Source organism: Anolis carolinensis, chromosome 2, assembly GCF_035594765.1.
Source record: "Anolis carolinensis isolate JA03-04 chromosome 2, rAnoCar3.1.pri, whole genome shotgun sequence".
Classification (NCBI taxonomy): Eukaryota; Metazoa; Chordata; class Lepidosauria; order Squamata; family Dactyloidae; genus Anolis; species Anolis carolinensis.
This window is the reverse complement of record NC_085842.1, coordinates 68,073,415-68,096,015: the sequence shown is the minus strand read 5'-3', so window position 1 is coordinate 68,096,015 and position 22,601 is coordinate 68,073,415. Positions and strand designations below refer to the sequence as shown.

The following is a 22,601-nucleotide window of genomic DNA, read 5'->3' as shown; positions in this document are numbered from 1 at the left end:
GCACAACCTGAAATGTCACTGTGACGAGCACATATCACTTGCCTGTCATAGCAAGTAGAAGCAAGGAACATTAAGCAAATGAAAACTATAACCCATACCTCACCATTTTGTCTAAATATAACAGAACTGAGTTGCAAAGGTCTATGACCCATTTGCCTTTGAAAAAGTGTAACATTCTTCCCTTTTTGGGGGATAGTTGATGCTGTGCAACTTACTTTCTTATATTTCTTAATGGTTTGGGATTGATTTGGAGTTCTGTGCTCTCTTTAAGTCTGAAGAATCAAAGGTGAAGTATGCTTTGGCTTCAGCTGTTAATACTCAAATGATTTTTACCTGATTTTTAAGTGTCATGGATCTAACAGTATCTTTGCTATCGTACTCCATCACAAGCAAGCCTCCTGATGCTGGGAATGTAAATATTATTTTGCCAAGGGTCCCTTCTATCCTGTGGCAGACCCCAAAGTACAGATAACAGTGGAAGGAACCAAGCATACAAACACTAGGAATGGCAAGCTTCACTTTGACTATTCTTGCATGTAGGAATGAAAAATGTCAACAGTTTTCTCCTTCTTGTGTAAGTTTGTGGGAGTCTTTCTCTCTCTCTCTTTAGATTTTAACATTTCTAGGCTTTTATGCAGACATTTTGTTTGCATAAAAACCACAGTTCATATAAAAGATACACATATCTATATTTATGTGAACATTTTGTTAGTATTTTGATAATAAAAGTTATTTACAAAATGCACTATTCCCTGCATGAGAATGTCTGTGTACAAAACAATGTTTTTGAACAAAGCACTTTCGAAAAAAGTCTCAACATGTGGACAATCTTGCAGCGGTCGACTATTTTCCTCTATATGTTGAGGCACCTTTTCTCATTGATGAGGAAGAAACATAAATATTCCTTACATCCCTAAGGCACACACAGAAAGAGAGGCTAGTGAAGTAGTTTTCTTATATCTAGTAACTTTAATGGCTTCCACATCTCTGCAGGATGTTTTCACATAAACTAAGATTTACAGGGCATCTCTCTTACCTCCCTACCATTAGTATGTAGGTCCAGGGCAGTTGGGTCTACAAACTTCTGCTCAATTTTGGAACAAATTGAGGTCGCTAATAAGCAGCACCTTCTCTCTACAACAAAGGAAAGCTCTGACACCCATCTCCTTACAGGGCTTTGCAGCTGTGCATAAAACAACTGAGGTCATTCAGCATGATTAGCAACTGTGCCCTTACTACAAATGCTCTAGTTGAGACTCATTAAAAAAGAAACCAATCTTTTTACAAAATGGCCTGCTCATAGTTTCCCTTTACCTTGTGCATATAAAAGGAGAGCCAATTATTCTGTTAATCTCCAGTTTTGTGTCTGCAGGCCAACTCTGCTGTTTTCTATCTTCAATGTTGTTTAAAGCTAGTAGTAACAGAATTCCATCGGAGATCAAATGACAATAAAACTTTGCTGTTTTAGTGTATGAGTGTAGTGGAACACTCCCACAAAGTCTTTATAAACTAACATGCATGTAAGAAAAATTTTGGATGCTCATAAGCATATCACTCTTAATTTAGTTTAGCATTATATAAAATATACAGAACATCTAATAATATCTTTTGCCAAGAGAACCACATGACTCAAATTTGGCCTGTCACAATCATGCCCAACAACGTTATTCTCCTATCACTCTAAAGAACTCGTAGAGAAACAGCTTCAAACTCTGAGGTTAATCCCAGGTGGGAGTCCAGAGTCAAAAGATCTGGATGTTTCATATACCTTTATATACCTATAGTATATACACTATAGTATAAAAATGTGTGGTTGAGGTCCTGGCAGTTCTATAATAATTGAGATGAAATTGTCCAGGTAACCAAGAGAGTGCTGAGGTTGCTTTGATTTGGGCTAATTACTAAATTGGTTCAAGAGGTATCAACTATCCTAAATGAACCAACACTTCATTATGTTTATTGCTGTTAAGTTCTGCTTATGGCGAACCGTGAATGATGGCTTAACTACCATAAAAGATCTGGATCATGATTGATCATGGAAACTAAGCAGAGTCAGCCCAAATTAGTACCCAGATGGGAGATCAATAATGAATACCAAGTGCTGTCGCTTATATTTCAGAAGAAGGAATTGGCAAAACTACCTCTGAGCATTCCTTCCCTAACAAAACCCTATGGATTGCTTAAGTCAAACCACATATACTTCCAAATGAGAGGCTTCATTTGGTTCTGAGCGGATTTTCTTCAGTTTTCACCAATTTCAGTTTTCACAACAATTGGAAATGTGATGACCTGGACAATCCTAACTTTAAAATTCAGTTATATATCTTGACATTTCAGGAACTTTTCCATTTCCTCCGTGGCTGTTCTGCCAAGTGCCAGACTTCTTCAGATTCTTTAACTCTAGTCTCCATTCTGATTAATGTCAGAGCAAAGAGCAAAGCCACCTTTGAGTTGTTCTTGCTGAAGAATTGCCATAGGTTGATAAAAGGTATAAAAAATCTTGAAACTATTTCAAATTATCTGTGGTCACTATTTTTGCTTTCTTAACAATCAACTATATGCCTGCCTTTGCTCTTTCTTGCTTGGCTCTCTTCAGTAATTATTCCAAGTTTTTGCTATTTTCTGCTAGTAGTATGGTGGCATCTGCACATCTTAAATTGTTGAGGTATCTTCCTCAATTTTCATATCTCCTTCCTCCAAGTCTACTCCTGCTTTATGTATTTTGCACATCACTTTGCTGGCACGAGAAATTAATGCAATGATCTTGTGGATACTGCAATCCATGGTGTCTCCTTTCTTGGGTATTTAACTAGAAGTTTTGTTTTATTCCCAGATCAGAAGACTGGCTGGGGGTGGGGAGGAATGCCCAGTTCCAGAATGTGTGAAGCACTTGCTAACATTCTCTATTTTATGGGATGCTACATTCAATTGCTTCAAGGATGTCAGAAGCAGGCCTTTACTATTGCAATCCTAGGCTATGAGAGACTATCAGAATGATGTTTCTTTCAAGCATAAAAGGCAAGTTGCCATCACTCTCCCTTCTATCAAACTTTCTTCTTTCCACTCAGCAAACATCTTTGTTAGATGTTTCTGTGAAGAATCACTCTATGAAAAAGCATATTGCTTTTATACCCTTTAAAAATACAAAACTGAAACTAGTCATTCTTATAAGTTACATAAAATATTCAACAGGTGTGCTGTGTTAGTTGCATAACTCACTTCCGATGAGAGCTCGTCTGGAACAATGTTTAGATATTAATCAATTCTGCAAAATGTTTTTTTTTCAGAAAAGCACAAGGAATTAGAGCAAAAAACAGGAATCCAATTCATATTTATTGTGCAACAGTCATAATGTGAAATGGTCCCCAGATATATATGTAAGTCCTACACAGTAGGAGAAGGTTAGTAGGTTATCATGAACCAATTATCTATTTCCGGAAAAAGATTCTAGTAAAAATGTGCAACTGAATACATGGACAATGTATTGTACACACCATAAATATAAAGTCATTAATTATTTCTTATATTCTGTCTGTATCTGCATATTCATGGACAACAAAGAAAAAACTTCATGAAGGAGGTTTCATCTGTTTTTCCAGTAAACTTACACATGTATTAAATAAATATATAAATAAATAAATAATTCCCGATCCATCCTGCTGAATTCCTAGATTCCGTGCCCTCTTCTGAGAACAAGTCCTAAAGGAAAGTTGCAAAATATACAGGGATGAAGAAAATATAGCTGCTCACTGCTGGATTTGAAAAAGTTGATTATGGCAATTCAAATTTTCAACTTTTGAGCAGTACTCATTTTGATTGAGCAAATATCAAAATATCACATACAAAATATAAAGATTTTTAACATAAAAAACTAAATGTAGATTGCAAAATTTAGATTTGGGTCTTTGAGGGGATTATATTGCTATCCCTCTCCAAATAATTTTAGGCATCCAAGTGTTTTTTTTTCCTCAAAAAGGAACACTTAGAACAGGAAATACTGAAAAACATTTCAATTTACAAGTTGAAACAACTCTCATCACCAGTCCAGTAAGACAACAGGGAAACCTTTAAGCAGATGATATATCCCAATCTCTCATAGAAACTTCTATTGTTAAAATGTATGAGTAGCTAATAGCTTTCTCAACCAAGAAACCCTCAACAGGGGTACTCACATCTTGGAAGCAAGCTGAAAAAAGAAGTCTCAAGATAGTAGACATCATGGGAGGCACCAAATTATTAATTATAAAGCAGCAACAAGACTCCAAGGATCATTTCAACAACCTCTATCCCAAAATCATAAGCTGTACAACAAAGCTTCCCTCCTTCACCAGCTTTCTCAAGAATATTTCATAATGAATAAGCTTATGGAAACTCAAGAAAAAAAGTTATTTAAGATATTTCTCAAACATCCTTTGTTTTCTTTAAGTGAAAATAAAGAAAGTTAAACTTCATTTATTTTTCCATCCTCCATTTGAGGTTTGCCCATCCCTCACCCCCTGCAGTGCTTTTGAAGTGACTGACTATTTTCCTATTACTGCGCTACAGCTGGAAGGAAAGTAGGTTCCAGGTCCTGTTTATGAAACGGTTGTCAGGTGAAATTTGCCTTTTTTGGATACAGAGATGCCATGAACATTGATACGGAAGACACCAGGTGCCATGCATTCATAATAAGAAGGGTCTTAAACCCTTCTCTGCTGCTGACACCCCCCCCCCCCCCCCACTGCCTGTTCCACCGATTTCAAAATAGCCACACTGAGGCATTGTATTCTTAAAAAAGGAAAGGGCAAGGAAAAATAGAGGACATAGTTCTGCCAGATGAAACTTTATTACATGGATTTGTGATTCAGAACCTGTTAACTTTTAAAGCTATAGGAGTCCTGATCCATATTCATCCTGGCAACCTTATCCTCACAGAACTGTGCAGTCTCTCTTGAAAGCACTGATATTTGGCAGGCTCTTGATGAACACTGACAAATGAAACAACTGCATCTGGCATCCACTAAAGGGGCTTCTTGAAGGAGGTCCAGGAAAGCCTTAGCCCGAAGAAATGAGGAGGGAATCCCATTTTGGCCACTCCTGTATTAACTGAGTGTTTAGGCAGAAGGGAAAGCTGGCCTCTCTTTGGCATTGATGTCGAAGCAGCAGCCAGTTACAAGGACCAGCTACATCTGACAAGCCTGGGAATATTGTGTTAGTTTAGCAACTTCGGTATTTTTGTTATTTCTTCTTTTTATTTTTTATTTTAAATCCATCTGAGAGGAAACTTGGAAATCTTGGAGAAAATATGACAGTGTGGATCCTGGAACTGTTATTAATGGGAGTGGGTCAACTTTGGCAGGACAGTTGTTATTAATTTTGGATATTTGCCACAAAGGGAAAATTACTTTTCCCACCCACTGTCATTCAAACATAATTAACATGAAAAGTCTTACAAGTACAATGCATTTTTAGGTAACGCCCTTCTACATGTTCAGTATGGATTGCTCTCCAGCAGGATTACATTGGAAGGGCTCAAGTACAATAGATGTCTTAATATTTGTTTTGTGTGCACATAATAATTTAGTACATTTCTTATTGATGCCTAGGGAATCTGAATCATATGAGTTCTGCTCTCCAGTTTTGCCAAATCTTTTAGGATGGTCTCAGCCCTAGCCAGCCTAGTCTTATGGGGGCTCAAGCATCCCCTGACCACTTTCTAGGTTCGATGGAGGACAGGGCTGGAGAAAGGAACCAAAGAGGGAAGAGGAATTTTACAACTGAAAAGAATGTGATATCTTGATCACTTTTGTATAACACGTGACAATGATTCTACTGTTGTTGCTACTGCTGCTGCTGTTGTAGATATCTTATATTTGCAAAGAATATTAGTATATTACACTGCCTAGAGAGCTACAGGAGGACAATGTACGATTTTAGTACAACTGCTGTTATTGAGGAATGGGACAGGTATTCGAAACATACCCATGGATAATCCATAGATTAAATGCGGCTCCTGGTACCATTTTGTGGTCCCAAAATCCTTTTTTTTTCTCTCCCTAAAATGGAAAAAACCAAAACCTCCCAAAACCTCAATAAGTTGCAGTTTTTCTCTAAAGCAAGAGAGTGTTGATACTATGCCTTGTTTAAGCACAGATTTTTTACATAAGGTAGTCATACAGTCATCTCCATTTCAGGGGTAGTATATAAAAGGACAATCGCACCTCTGGGGAACTACATGTACCCGATCTAAACACATAAGAATGAAGAGATGTTCTTTATCTTGATCAGTGCCTGATGTTTTTTCAGTCAGCTAGACTCAAGAAAAGTATTCCAATTTAGGTTTTGTAGACTTTGAGAAAAGCCACTTGATAATCCTAAGAGTTGCGCATAATATTACTGTTAACATAGGCAAACAACAGTAAAAATGTTTTTAATTGTTCACAGTCATAATTCAATTACTTTTACAAACTAGATATTCATCAAAGTTCATATTTGTTCATCTTGTTCAGAGTATAATATTTACATTAAACTATCTTTTAATTCCTATCAATTCATTGTGATCAATTATATCCCTATTTATATTTGACAGTGTTTTCCATCATATTCCAGTTTCTGTCACTTAAATAGCATTTTGCACTTCCAAATATGTACTATGAGTATTCTCCTCTACTCCAGTACCATAAGGAATATTGATGTATCATTAATTTTTGTTCCTCTTTTTAAATAAAGAACTGCTATCTCTTCTTTCCCAAAGTCGTTCATTGCTGGCAATCTGTCCCTGTACTACAAAAGTCCTTTGAATAAAGTGTAAACAAATACTTCTTTCTTTGGCACATCACACAAGCATGACCTGTTATCATTTCATTGTTTTGTTCATGTAGTTTAACAATACACACACACACACATTCCCATTGTTTCAAGGCCAATTTAAAATGCATTTGTGAGAAAACACAAGCAATGAGTAATGTACCTTTCTAGCTCAGCAATTTTCTTATCTTTGTCATTTTTTTCATTTTCTACTTCCTTGAGGATTTCTAGAAGCCTGTCAACTTCAGCTTGAGCTTTGCCACATTCATCTCTATAGTATGCCGCCTCTTTGTCAAGCTGTTTCATCCTATCGGCAAAGTCAGGGTTCATTCGAGCTTCTTCCTCAGCTTCATGAGCCTATTAAATTAAAAAGAAACCCACCAATATTTCAGATAGTTTGCAAACATTGTTCCTCAGTCCCAGACTCAATATGACGAAAGGATTTATGGGTATCCTGCTAGTTGGTGATTTTTCTCACTAATTTGCATAACTGGGCCATGGGGGCAGTGCCTTGGCAAGAACTACTGGGAGGAAAGACATATTTCCCTACTTTAAAGAAATCACATGCTAAATTTGGGTGTAAAGACCAAAGTTCTTACTATTACTCAGAAATGCAATATTAAACAACTTAGTGTAAGTTAGCATTTCATGTGGTTATTGAATCAAACCCTATGAAATAATGAAAAACCAACTACATTTTCTAGGTAAGATGAATATATAGTCAACAGACAGTTTTACCCCCAAATCCTTTTTTAAAAAAATTTCATACTACAAATACTTAACCTGAAACATAAGAAGAAACAAGCCCCTTGGTGAAACAGCACAAATAAATATACCTGGCAAACACATGCATGGGTGGGTGGTCAGTTCACAAACAAGAAAGACTGTGATGAACACAACAGAAAAACAAGAGTGCAAAATCCAGTCTTGCTCCCATTAAAGCTAATGGCGAGACTCCATTAATGTCAATGAGAGCATGAATGGACTGAAGTGTTTAAAACGTTAGACTGAAATAATCACACACAGATGTAAACAAGAATGCACTGCAATGCTTAGCCTACCCCTTGTTTCCCATTATTCCTAATTGGCATCTTCAAAGAGCAGGCAGGGAGAAAACAAGTAGTTTAACGGCAGTGCACATTAAACACACATAATTCAGAGAATACTTCTACAATATACACAAATGCATTTTAAAAGATTCAGGACACTCTGAAGAACTGCATAATCTTCTTGCTATGTCCAACAGTACAGAACAGATGCTGGCTTAATTGATATATACACATACATATTTATTATTTCAAGGAATGTAATGAAACATCTGTAGGTTAAAAGTGAAACATGAATGTTGAGATAAAAGGTAACTAATGGCTTCTTTTAGGAAGTTGACATTCTTCTTAATGATTTACTCCCTTTTGGTTTTCAACAAGGCTTGAACTGGAGTAAAACCTTTCTTATGGTGAAAAAATGCGTAAAAAATCAAGTGATTAAAATTGATGGCTAATTTTTTTCTGCATGTAACATATCATTTAAGCATGAGGATGGTTAAGGAAAATGGTGGACTTTAGTGGACTTTTTTATTCCCATAGATCTGTGGCTACTTCAAATGTAACAAATTTCCTATATGGGCTTATAAGAAAATGCATGCAAATCACATGTGCACCATTTCATTCACAGTGAAACACGCCAGTGTAGGATTTATAGCACCTGATAATGTGCAAGCAATTTCCCCGAGTCTCTTTTTCTGATGTGAGGTTTTAGATATTTAGGAAATTTACCATGTTTGAAGTAGCCTTTCATTTAAACACATGAGAGAAAAATGTTCTACCTATACAGTAAAAAGCACAATTTTCCAAGGGCTCCCACTGTGCACCCTCAATTAATTTCAGAGATGTCTTATACATTGGGACTTATGGAATTGTGTCCATAATGTACAGATATCTCTGTTTAAATAAAAAAATACTTTTAATCTGTGGTACAAAGGGTATGTAAATTGGTTCCTTGATATTTACATAAAAGTTAACATCCAAAGGCTCCCAAGCATCTCAGAAAGCTAATTGCAACTTCCTCAAATGACTCTTGAATGCAAAGCTACACAAAAGAGGATTCTTTGATTCAGGAGTGAATTTGAAGGCACTATGAATGGTAATGAGAAGAGGGTTTCTGGACTTTTCAAAGGTTGTAGTTCTCTTGATGCCACCCACATGTAAATTGGTACTCTAGAGCCCTGTTTATGCAGTAAAGCTCTACTTTCATTGTTATCAGCTATGAAATAGCAAATCACTTTCCTCTTTCTCATAGTTAGCAACAGAAAAGCTTTTGCATCATAAACAAACCATCTTTGATATTTCACTGGCCAAGAAGAACCTTTACCAACACCACAAACTCAATGCATCAAAAGAACAATCCAACAATCTCATTTGACTGTAAGTCTACTCAGAGGCTCCTGAATTCACTGACAACACCTGTTCCCTCAAGGCCTGAATTCCTCATATTCTTTTTCGTAAAATGGCTTTCGTTATACATAAAATAAAAATAATAAAAATAAAACTTTATTTATATCCCGCCACCATCTCCCCACGGGGACTCGGGGCGGCTTAAATGGGGCAGTGGCCCAAACAACATAAAAACAAAATATAAGCAACACAATACAATCACAATATAAAAAGATAAAACAATAATACAAGATAAAAATTTCATTTAAAACACATAAATGGTAAGACTGTAATAAAAACAGGATAAAATGATTAAAAACCCACTGGGGCTGATTAATTAATGACTATCTCCGAAGGCCTGCCGAAACATCCAAGTCTTCAGTTGTTTCCAGAAGGAAGGTAGAGAGGGAGCCACCAAACGCAGTTGTGAGGAGGGTGGAAGTGAGAGGAGGGCCTCCCCGGAGGATCTCAGCGATCGGGTGGGTTCATAGGGGACGACGCGGTCACGAAGATAGGCAGGTCCCGAACCCTTTAGAGCTTTATAGGTAATAACCTGCACCTTGAATTGGGCCTGGAATATTATCGGCAGCCAGTGGAGGTGCTTGAACAGGGGGGTTGACCGCTCCCTGTAAGCAGCTCCAGTTAGTAACCTGGCTGCCGACCGTTGTACCAACTGCAGTTTCCGGACCGTCTTCAAGGGCAGCCCCAAACTCTAGAGGCAGGGCCATAGCCAGAAAAAATTGGGGGAGGGGGGGTTGAAACTTTTTTAGTGAATCATGAAGAGTAGTTCCGTAATGCAAAATAATTTAGAAATTAGGCTCCATCAATAAACTTCAGTGGACACTCAAGGGGATTTTGTTAACCAGTTAAAATTCATGAGTAAATCTGGGGGGGGGGATTGAACTCCCCACCACCACCACCACCACCACCTTGGCTACAGCCCTGTCTAGAGGCCTATCCATATTTAGTGCCTTTTCAAAGTTTTTATGTCCCAATTCATATTTTGTTATTACAATCTGGAATTGATATGGATCTACTGCCATTACTACCACTTGATATATACAAATGATTAATATTTCACTAGTGCAAAAATATTTTTATTGTGGCCACACTGGAATCAGTTTGTTGCATAAGCCTTCTATCTATTTACTGTAAAGACATTCTGGTGTAAGCTAATGACTCTAGAAGTCATATTAATAGTTGAATGGAGTCCCATGTGTGTAATTCCAGGGCCAAATGATCTCGGATTAAACATGCCAACTCTAGAAAGTCCCAGACTATACATCTAAGTATCTATACATATACAGCATCAGAAAGACTAAGCAGCTATTACAGCAGGTTGGGGACAAAGTTGTGCAGAACCACCAATCTAAGGATAGAAAAAACATTAGCTGTTATTCTGCTCCTGGTTGAAAAAATGGGCTTCCTGATACTCCAAAAATCTCATTGAGAGCAATAACATAGTGCTGAGAATAGCACTTTTCATCCAGCATTTATACATCCTGAAAATTAAAAAAATATTCTACAAAGAAAGTATGATGTTTATGCAAATTTCCAGATAGTCATTGATTTTGCACAAAAAAAACCCAGGTGATCTTTAAGAGAACTATCAACTGGGTGCTACTCAATTCTGGGCCTTATGGAATCATGGTATGAAGAAAGCCACAGTTGAAACAAATTAATTTTGAAGTCAATTTGGCATTTGCAAAAAGTCATATGGGAAACACTTTTTGAAAAATGGTTCTTTAAACTGACAAACCCAAAATTGAGCTAGTTGGCCTTGTTGAAAAATGCTTTCTGGTGTGCAATACCTACAGTATTCTTACTCTTAAAAAACTATTCCTGTAGTGAAGTATAGCAATGGCAACATTGTGTTGTGGAGTTTCCTTTTTGCGACAATGGGAATTGGTCTAGATTGAAACAAGATGTATGGAAACAAATACGGGATAATTCTAATGGAAAACTGCAAGGGCTTTGAGAATGGAGGAATTCTCCTCTCATGAGACGTTTTCAAAAACTTCATAGTTTTGGAGACTGGCAGCGGGAAGAAAATTGATTAAATGAACTCTTGTCAATTGCAGGAATTAATAATCTACCACAGGATGTCCCTATCTGATAGAGAAGAGCTTTCCAAACTGTGTCGCGACATGCAGTCAGTTGCAATGTGTAGGTGTGTCACTTGAACATACTCATAAATGAGAAAAATATTGCAAATGTATACTATGATTTTACCAAAAAAATTAAAATATAAGTGGAAATTTTTCATGAGATGTGTTGAGTCCCCATACATTTTACTGTTAAAATTGATGTATGTGTATCTATCTCTTATAAGGATTGGTTTAATTTCCAGTTAACGTGAGTTACTAAGTTGCGAATGGATGCATGTCTAAAAAGCGTATCATCAACATAAATTGTTTGGAAAACTTTGTGAATGAGGCATACCCAAGAAGACCCAGTGCTGCAAATGTTCCAAACTTTTGTCCCACAACAAAAAATATTTTGCACCTTCAAACTATTGAGTGTCTTGAGACTGTATCAAATGGTAACAACTATAACATCTATTTAAAACCACAAAATATGGAAAAGACAAAGGGAAAGGATGAATAATTCCACAAAGCAAAGTTGTAGAATCTGCACACCAGAGTTTCCCAACATGGTTTTTCTTAAAGAATCCTGGGAAAATAACATTTTATGAGTAAGTTGCAGAAGAATTGTTTCCAAGGAAGCTGAAACAGTAACATGCCCATTGAAAAACTGAGGGTTGCAGAGGAGGACTAAAAAATTATCCCAATTACTAGACTTAATTTTTAGTTCAGAAGGAAATATATGAATGTGAGAGAACAATGAAGTATTATATGCCATTTAAAATAATCTATAGGTTGATTTTATAAAATTAAATAAACTGAGTGAACAAACTCAGAGCATGTCAGTAAATAGATTAACTAGTCATTTGCTATAGTGTGAAATAGTTACAGGAAATTCAGCTGGGATTTATTCAATTCATTGTATAATTGTATTATTAGTAACTTTTATTGTATACACAACCCCAATTAATGACAGAAAGAGGATTATCACATGTATTGTCGAAGGCCCCCGTTGGCGCAGTGTGTTAAAGTGCTGAGCTGCTGAACTTGTGGACTGAAAGGTTGCAGGTTCGAATCCGGGGAGTGGAGTGAGCGCCCACTGTTAGCCCCAGCTTCTGCCAACCTAGCAGTTCAAAAACATGCAAATGTGAGTAGATCAATAGGTATCGCTCTGGCAGGAAGGTAACGGTGCTCCACGCAGTGATACTGGCCACATGACCTTGGAGGTATCTACGGACAATGCAAGCTCTACGGTTTAGAAATGGAGATGAGCACCAACCCCCAGAGTCAGACACAACTGGACTTAATGTCAGGGGAAAACATTTACCTTTGCCTATTGTCGAAGGTTTTCACGGCCGGAATCACTGGGGTATTGTGTGGTTTCTGGGCTGTATGGCCACATTCTAGCAGCATTTTCTCCTGACGTTTCACCTGCATCTTTCCTCTGATGATCCTCTGAAGATGCAAACATGCCAGCCCAGAAACCACACAACACCCCACTGATTATCACATGCTTCACACTCAGACTTGTGCTCCTGCCTCCTTCTCTGCTGTGAATGGTGAGGTAATAATCTATAGGAGAAGACAGCATTTGGTTCAGAAGTTTTAAAAGCAACAAATAATTACTTTTATTACTTTTGAAACACAGAAAATATCTTCTTCAACAATAATGGCAACTAACAGAGGAGAAAGGAAGTGTGGACTAAAAAATCCAACCTTTTTTAAAATAAATAATTTGATTAGATCTGAAAATTGACCCATTAGTGGAAGTGGGAGAGAAAACTCTTTTAGACTGAATTTTATTTTCAGTTTTCCATGGCCTTCTTTTGTGTGCTTTTGTGGGAGTTGATTGTCCAGCTAGCTCCAAACTACATTATATGGCCAGTGTAGTTGTATCAACTGAATGCATCCACTTAACTATAGGAGCAAAGCTATTGGGTATGTAGACATATAGCAAGGACTATAAGAACCTGTATATATTATTCTAAAGACCAGGCTCCAACTATATGGATCACTAACCATAGAATAAATCCAATTGCTAGTCTAAACTACGAGGGCTATCCAGAAAATAGGCTACGTTTTGGATTTTAAAAAGGACAAAGTATAGAATAAATCATTTACCATATGCAGCTGAAAGACACATCCCAAAACTACAATCTCATGTAATTCCCATTTAAATGTAGCCACGTTTCTTATAGATAAATCAGTTTGAAAAGTACTACACCAGTGAATTCCCCGCCTGTGTCCTCAGCTCCTGCTCCTTCTCCCTCCCTGCAGCGTAGCCAAAACGCTGCGCTGCCAGCCACGCCCCCATTGTTGGAAACGGAGGAGAGAGGCGGGGAATTTACTGGTGCAGTACTTTTCAAACTGATTTATCTATAAGAAACGTGGCTACATTTAAATGGGAATTACATGAGATTGTAGTTTTGGGATGTGTCTTTCAGCTGCATATGGTAAATGATTTATTCTATACTTTGTCCTTTTTAAAATCCAAAACGTAGCCTATTTTCTGGATAGCCCTCGTAAATTGGACCTACTGAACCAAAGGGACTTACACAACTGTTGACTTTGTTTTTGTTGTTGGGTGCCTTCAAATCAACATCAACTTAGGGGGACCCTAATTCTTGGCAAGATTTATTTAGAGAAGGTTTTCCACTGTCTTCTTGTTAGGCTAAGAGAGTTTGACTTGCCCAAGTTCATTAAGTGGTTTTCCATGGATGACCAGGCATTTGAATCCTGGTCTCCCTTAGTGTTTGTCAAATACTCAAATCATGATATCATGATGCCTCATTTAATACAGCATACCAGTAGTTTTTAGCAAAATTTCAAATAAGTATATAATAAATTTGAGTTTTAAAAAAAATCAGAGGAAAAGATGTAAATGTGTCATTTCATCATCTCTTTATGTTCTTATGGATATATTATTGGATTACATCTATGATCGATGCCAAAACAAGTGATTAATCTTTTAACTATTTTCTAGCCTCTCCTCACCACTGTTTAGCACAAAAAACCCCCAATAACAACCTGTTTTTCAAAAGAAGAAAGGGATATCTGGCTACTGCTGGGTTCTTGGCAGGACATGTGGCCCCTTGAGTGTTCAGTGACCAAAAACTGAACCTGTATCTGCTGCAGTTGCTCCTTCCTAATACAGAGCATGGAAGCTGCAATATCTAGTAAGTCCAGTCCTTATGTCCATGCATTACAGTCACAACTGATGAATTGTCACAAGTAATGCTAAACTCAAAGGAAAATGTTGTTATGCCACTGATGCATGAAGACACAAACAGCTTCCTGCAAGTAAAATCCAGAATCATAGATTTACCAATTAATACTGGAAAATATCTTCATGGGACAACATTTTAAACAGAGTATGCAAATTGCACAGTAAATCCAAATACCAAAAGCTTACTGGCTAATATTTCTGAATAATATGTGTGGCTCACATACATGCAATACTGGCAAGCTTTGCATTTTTCAAAATAGATTGTCTACATTGCCCTCTAACTTGCATTTCAACAAAAGATTTCATAAGCAGAAGCAGGAAAAGAAACTGGCCAATTCTTATGAAAGAACCGGCCTTACATCTTTCTGTCTTATTTATGTTGTCTATATCATACAGACTTACTACATAAACCAGTGTCATACTATTCTGCTGAATATAAAGAAAATGAAAACATATGATTATTCAAAAGCATGCTGCAGGCAGCCTTTTAAAAAATTATTGCCACAGGTACATGTATAAACACGAACAATACATCTTGACTTAAAAGAGCCAAAATATCACTATTATGGTTAGTAACTAAAATGAGACAGTAGAAAGATGCATGCAACAAAAATACTTTCCTTAGATCCTTCAAATTTTATACAAAATGAAATTGAGACTGGTTTTTTGATTCAAATCAAGTTATTGGTTATTTTTTTCCTGCAATTAAATGGAGCTAGTGATTTAAGGTTTGCCTCCTTGGTATTTTTAAAGTGTTGGTTTAGAAGCAGAATACCTTTAATTTTCATTATTTCTTAGCATCTACAAAGCATTTGGAAAAAACAGAATGTATTAGATTGTTTTTTATAAAACAAAAATGTTTTGGGAAAATAAGGATTTTCTTAGGACAAATTTAAGAATACTAAAATGTACTATGCAAGTTCCTAATGCTACAGTTCCTAACATGACAAATTACTATTGTTAGAAGCTGTGGCTAAATGCTGGAGATAGGTTGGAACATATGCTGTAGAGCCTGAAGTCAACACCAAAGTTCCATTAGTGTTTCAAAAATAATGGTGATAATTTTCCACAAAAGCTGTGAAAAAAGTGGGTATTTTCTTTTCTTTTTGTGTATATGGGCAGTCCCAAAGTTACAAACAAGATTTTGCAGGTTTGTTCTTAAGCTGAATTTATATGGAAGTCGGAACAGGTACATTTTAAAATGTAAATCCAGCCATATATAATACATATTTAATTTTGAATAGCATAGAGGAGGGTTAATATCCCTGTAACATTTGTTTTGCTGTCTGTGCCCCTGTTCAAAAAAATTCAGTCCATTTTGTGTCCCTGTGATAAATTTGGCTTGTTGTGGAAACAAGGATTAAAGCTTCAGTGGAGTCACCTTTTCCCCATGATAAGGGTCTGGAGAACAAGACCTATGAGGAGCAACTTAAAAAGCTGGGCATTTTTAGCCTGCAGAAGAGACATGATGGCCATGTATAAATATGTGAGGGGAAGTCATAGGGAGGAGGGAGCAAGCTTGTTTTCTGCTGCCCTGAAGACTAGGATGCGGAACAATGGCTTCAAATTACAGAAAAGGATATTCCACCTGAACATTAGGAAGAACTTCCTCACTGTGAGAACTGTTGGAACTCTATGGTGGAGCCTCCTTCTTTGAAGGCTTTTAAGGAGAGGCTGGATGGCCATCTCTCAGTGGTGCTTTGAATGCGGTTTTCCTACTTCTTAGCAGGGGGTTGGATGGATGGCCCATGAGGTCTCTTCCAACTCTATGATTCTATAACTCCCTTTCGAAGGGTAGATTTATCCCACTTTTTCGCAGTCCCATTCTTAAATACAAATGATTTGTAAATCGGATGTTTGTAACTTGGGGACTGCCTGTAATGTAGATTTCAAATGGAAATGTTTTAGTTTGTGATCTCAAAATCATTCCAATCCATCTTTGGAAGCCAATTCTTTTTAGTCTAAAGAACAACCTTTTCCATGATATCAAGCCTAGAGAAAAACAACTCTATGGATTTATGGCACCTCATAAATGACACCTGCTAAGCCACGTACATTATGGGCGAGACCTACAGAGCTATGGAATATAATGGAATAAATGTTTGGTTTGGTTCATAACCAGCATGTCTTCTGCCCGGTTGGAAGAGGATAAAAACATGTATTTGCCTGGATATCTGAAATAAAGGAAAACCCAGGTGAACATTTGCTGTAATAACTGATTCTTGATTAGGTTAAATACTTCTAGTTGCCCTGTGCACATTTTTTGCTTTAATTCAAAAAGGAAGCAGGGTGCAGGAGTGGGGGAGAGTTAGTAAAGGAAAAGCATGCATTTACTTTTGTTCCCAATCTGCCATCCACTGCTGTTCTTCCATATGAAGCAGACCACAATATGAGGTTCTCATAAGCAGCTCTGTGCGACCAATCCAACATGCAAAATAGTGCTCTCTCTGTAGAGCAGTGGTTCTCAACCTCTGGATCCCCAGGTGTTTTGGCCTACAACTCCCAGAAATTCCAGCTGTTTACCAGCTGTAAGGATTTCTGGGAGTCGAAAGCCAAAACATCTGGGGATCCACAGGTTGAGAACCACTGCTGTAGAGGAACCTTGTTCATGGAACTCCCTCCAAAAGGAGTCAGGATGAACCCATCTCTACTGAGCTTCTACTAAGATTGCAACTGTTTTTCCCATGGTTTGGACCTGGATTAATGTTGCAGAGTGTTTTGATGTGGTTAAAACTGGTTTTTAAAATGATTTTAATCTGTGTGTGTTTTAAATTTGCTATACATCACTTTGGAACCCTAGTGACTGAGAAGTGACTAGGTATAATAATAATATAATAAACTAGCTGTGCCCGGCCACGCGTTGCTGTAGCGAAGTATGGTGGTATGGGAAATAAAGTATTGAGGAATTGGTGGTAGTTAAGGTAAAGGGTAAAGGTTTTACCTTACATTAAGTCCATTATACGAGGGTTATCCAGAAAGTTCAGTACGTTTTGGAATTAAAAATAAACAAAGTATAGGAGAAAACATTTACCATATTCAGTTGAAAGCCAGACCCAAATGCCACTTCTCAACATAGTACCCACTGAAATCTAGGTAGTTATCATAGTGATAAAAGTGTTTGAAAAGCCCTCCCCCCCCCCCCAAGATTTCCGCCTGGCTTGCGTCCTGAACCAGGCTGTTTTCCCTTCCCTCAACTGTCAAATGGTGCGCTCAGCTTTCCAATCGCTCTTCCTCGATCGCTCTTTTGTTTTGCAGATGCTTGCAAAGAAGGTGCTCTTTTAAGGTTTTTCAAGAAGCACACCTTTCCTGTCCCAAAAAACCTTCCTTGCAAGCATCTGCAAAACAAAAGAGCGATCAGAAAGCTGAGCGTACCATTTGACAGCTGAGCGAAGGGAAACCAGCCTGGTTCAGGACGCAAGCCAGGCGGAAATCTTGTGGGGGGGGGGAGGGCTTTTCAAACACTTTTATCACTATGATAACTACCTAGGTTTCAGTGGGGACTATGGTGAAAACTAGTATTTGGGTCTGGCTTTCAACTGAATATGGTAAATGTTTTCTCCTATACTTTGTTTTTTTTTATTCCAAAACGTACTGAACTTTCTGGATAGCCCTCGTAAATGGGTTATATAGCTGTGTGGAAGGGCCTTGAATCTACACTGCCATATAATCCAGTTAAAATCTGATAATCTGTATTTTATAGGCAGTGTGGAAGAGGCCTAAGTGAGGCCTAACTCTGCCTGTCCCCTGGGCTGAGTGGGTTGCTAGGAGACCAAGTGGGCGGAGCTTAGCCTTCTAACTGGAAGTAATTAGATAAAAATAATTATTTATCTCCCTCTAATTAGGACTTTATTTGGCTTTTCTTTTTGTTGTATGAACATAGAGGCATGGATGAGGGGTTGTGCTGCCAAGTTTAGTGTTTCTGGGATGTGTAGTTTTGTTGTTTTGTCCTAGGCCAAAATTTCATTACCCTTTTATATATATAGATACAAGAATTAAAGAGGATTATCATAGAGCACCTCCACAGTCCTGACAGAGAAAAATGTATCCAATTCATTTTTCCCTTTCTGACTGAACGCACCTCCTCTTACAAACCAGCCTGGGCACTGTGGTCAGCAGAGGAGGCCCTGCTCTCGGTCCCACCCCCATCTCAAGTACGGCTGGTGGGAATGAGAGAGAGGGCCTTCTCCGTGGTTGCCCCCCACCTCTGGAACTCCCTCCCTGAAGAAATAAAGCTGGCCTCCTCTCCTTCAAAAAACAACTGAAGACCTATTTATGCTCACTAGCATATGGAGAGGAGGAGGATTAGAAAAAAAGAGATCACTACCAGGCCCTGGATGAGAACTGTATTGTATTTGGACCTTCCTAGTCCATGCTAGCCCAATGATCAGTGTTTGACCCACACTGTGAACTCTAGTTGGCTGTTGTAAACTAATGTGGATGTTTGTTTGGATTTTTATATAATTTTTATATAATTTTGTTTGACTACACATAGTTTAATTTATTGATGTAAGTTTTGATTTATTGATGTTAGACTTTAAATTGATGTGAGGTTTTAATGTTATTTTTATATGTGAGGTTTCTCTGGGATTTTTATGTCGGTATTTGTTTGTTTATGGAGGCATTGAATGTTTGCCATTTTATGTTGGAATCCGCCCTGAGTCCCCTCGGGGACATAGGGTAGAATACAAATAAAGTTTTTTATTATTATTATTATTATTATTATTATTATTATTTCTCTTTTTATCATAGGGGCTGTCTGTGCCGGTCTTTCCATTTTTGACTTCATAGTTGGATGAATTTAAACAGCAGTTTGAAATATATTATTAGGAAACGCTGCAATAAAATCAGTACAGTGGTTTTGGCTTCAGTCGAGTGAAACCATTTACAACAGTTTAAATGGGGTTTTGGACAATGACTTTAGGCCAAAAAAATGGTTTGGGGCCCATCCTCAGAACAGAGATAAAGGAGTGAGACTATGTCCCCTTCTACACTGTCCTTATATCCCAGGATTTGAACCTAATTTATCTGATTATCCCAGATTGTATGGCAATGGAGACGCATATAATCCAAAGCAGATAATCTGGGATCAGATCCTAGGATATAAGGACAGTGTAGAAGGGGCCTTAAATTTCTGCTGGCTGTTAGGAATTGTGGGAGTTGAAGTCCAAAACAGGACATGCCTGGGCTACACAAACAATCTCTATATTCTGTAAGCAGTTAGGACCTGGTCACTTTCTGAAACATGATCCAGAAGATCGTGGAAGAGTAGTTACAAATACAGTGTTGTTGTGTGCATTCAACTCATTTTTATTTATGGTTACCCCAAATAAACCTATCACTGGGGTTTCTCAGCAGGATTTGGTAAAAGAGGTTTGCCTTGTGCGTCCCTTTGAGACTGAGAGAAGAGGGTGACTTGCCTAACATCACTCAGTGGGCATTCAGACCCTGGTCTCCAGAGGTGTAGTTCAAACCACTATGCCATTTATAGCAAATATATTGCAGATGTATTTTTAAAGGAAGATTCACTGTATGAAATAAAAATATGAACATTATTTCACATGAATTCAACTGGTATTCAAAAACTGCTGCATAAAATTCATGTCAAACCATGTATTGTTACACAAACATACAAGATGATAATGAAATGTTAAATGGGACTGAAAGCTCAGGAGATTAAACACCCATTTGCTATCCAGTCATATTATCTTACCCCAAAAGCATTTGCTGGAATCAAGAAATAAAATACATATTTTGAAAAGATTTGGCAGAAAGCAAATGAAATCCACTTACCCATTCAGTATGTATACCAAAGTGGAAATGCCTTTTAGTTCTGTATATGAATTGGAAACCCACTGAATTGTGATTTCAGAATTACTCAATGTAATTCAGAATCCAATTATTATGAATTAATAAATGTGGTGTGTCTTTATGAGACTTATTCTTTTCTCGGTCCTTCTGAAACTAGAATTAGTGAAAATCAAAGAACGGGAATGTAGCCCTATTTTTAAAAATCTCGCTTAGAAAAATGCCACACTTTCAAAATGAAATTACAAAACATTTGCACTATGTATTTTTAAATAGGTCATTGTAACACAAATGTATCATCATTTATGAGTGTTAATGTTCACATAAATCTGTCACTAATAGTATTTCATTCCTATTCTATTTAGAGAAATTCTTTCTATTACTGAAATGGCTAACAATGCCTGTAAAGTTATCTACATAGATCAATGTATGCAAGGTGCCCTTTCTTGGGTTTTGCCACACAGAATAGCAGCTTATCTCTCAGACAGGGATCATATGTCCAAAGACTTGGAGCTCTGAGATTAGTTTAATGTTTTAAGACAACCTCAATGGCCTGATCCATAGGGATCTTAATGAGAATGATATATGTGATCATGTTTAGGCTTATTTCTATTTATGTAATTTGTATTTTATACAATATGTTGATTTATTGGTTATATGTTAGGGTGGTGACGATGATAGTTATCTGTATTATGTAGGGTTTTTTTCCATTTTGTTTGCCCAGAGTCCCATCTGTGGGGAAAACGCGGGATAAAAATAAATAAATAATAATAAAATTGAAGCAATCTCTTGCTTGTGCCATAACTGTTAGCACAGGTTTTTTACATTGTGGAATATGTGGAAATAAAATTAAAATATTTAAGATTAAAACAACAATATCATATATTTCATACTTCAAAAGGCATATTTAACAATGTGCTTTGATTATGTTATACTAAGGCCAGAATCCCATATACATGCACAAGGGAGAAAATCCTGCTGATGAGAACAGCACATTATAACAGCATTTCTGAAGAATACTGTTTTACAAATATTGAACCTTGTGGCCTAAAAACAGTTGTTATTCCAACTAAGGTAAACCCCCTTAAATCAATGAATTTCTATAAGTGCTGACATACCAAGTTCCCATTGAAGTGCTATAGTTGGGAATAACAATTGAATTCGGGACCTTATCTTTATTATTCTTAAAGTGATATCCTCCAGATTACTGGTGAAAATGTACCATAATCATTTTTTAAAGTCAATACATATGGTATCTCATTTTGAGATATTCAGAAAAACATTCTAAAGCACAGCTTCAATTTGAAGGATCCAACAAAGTACTGTATGAGCATAGCATTAAAATAACAACAAAGCCTGATATCTGCATGCTTTCTTACAGTTAAGTAGTTGAGGACTTGAAGGCACTTAAAAACCGAATGCATGATTCACTCGTCCAATTTCTGAAAAAGCAGCATTTCGCATGTGATTTTTAAACATAGAGCCTTAAAGTCCACAAAACTCATGTTGTTTAACATAATGCAAATGAGGTCATCATAGTTTTGCAAAGCTCCACAGTGGAAGAGTACAACAATGGTGGTGGGTAAATGGATCCTCATGCTTTCATATGTTACAGCGGAGACTTTCTGAAATGACTTACTGGATTGTACATCTGATTGAACAATTGTTCAGCTTGCTACATTGCAAAGTTGGGAAGGAATGAAGCACAGACAGGAAAAGAAGGAAAGAGCCAGGAAAACAGGATTAGGTCAGCAAATCCAGCACATTTGCACAGAAGAACTTGGAATTTTAAAAAGGAGTAGAAATTTAAGTTTCTAAACATTCCTTAGTGAAAGCGAGAGGCACTGGGGAAAAATAAATGTTGACTTTGGCTCCTAAAAAAGAATAGCTGGAGTGAGAAATCTAAGTGTGTTACTTTCCCTTTCTAAAGTGAAATAACCCATGAAATACAGAAAGCTGTCCACTTTTGATGATACATTGAGTGCTAGACTCTAACAATGAATCACTAGAAGTGCCTTTGGCCAAGACTACAATTTATCACCAATGCTTCAAAGATGGTAATAATAAAAGATTAATTAAACTTTATCATTCAATTTATGGCCACCTTCTCATATTAATACAAAACTGCATCTCAGGCTTGTATGAATGCTGAACAACATAGTTTGGCAAACAGTAGTCTTGAGGAAATCTAAGCAGTGACGAACAAAAGAAAGTCATCGTGAAGTGAAATATAAGGGAGAACAAAGCAAATGATCCTGCAAATGATAA

At 37.2% G+C, this 22,601-nt stretch overlaps 1 protein-coding gene across 18 annotated transcripts in view; it reads right to left on the bottom strand.

The window, feature by feature from the left end:
* erc2 (ELKS/RAB6-interacting/CAST family member 2) overlaps positions 1-22,601 on the bottom strand; it is a 698,491-nt gene that overhangs the window by 413,043 nt on the left and 262,847 nt on the right. For 8 of the 18 annotated variants that reach the window (XM_062969896.1, XM_062969902.1, XM_062969897.1 and 5 more), the window contains one exon: positions 6,950-7,143. In XM_062969896.1, coding sequence (XP_062825966.1) covers positions 6,950-7,143 — 194 coding nt within the window. Of the gene's footprint in view, positions 1-6,949; positions 7,144-7,847; positions 7,878-21,972; positions 22,009-22,601 lie in introns of all 18 variants that reach the window. The other 10 variants (XM_062969888.1, XM_062969890.1, XM_062969891.1 and 7 more) reach the window with 3 other exon arrangements.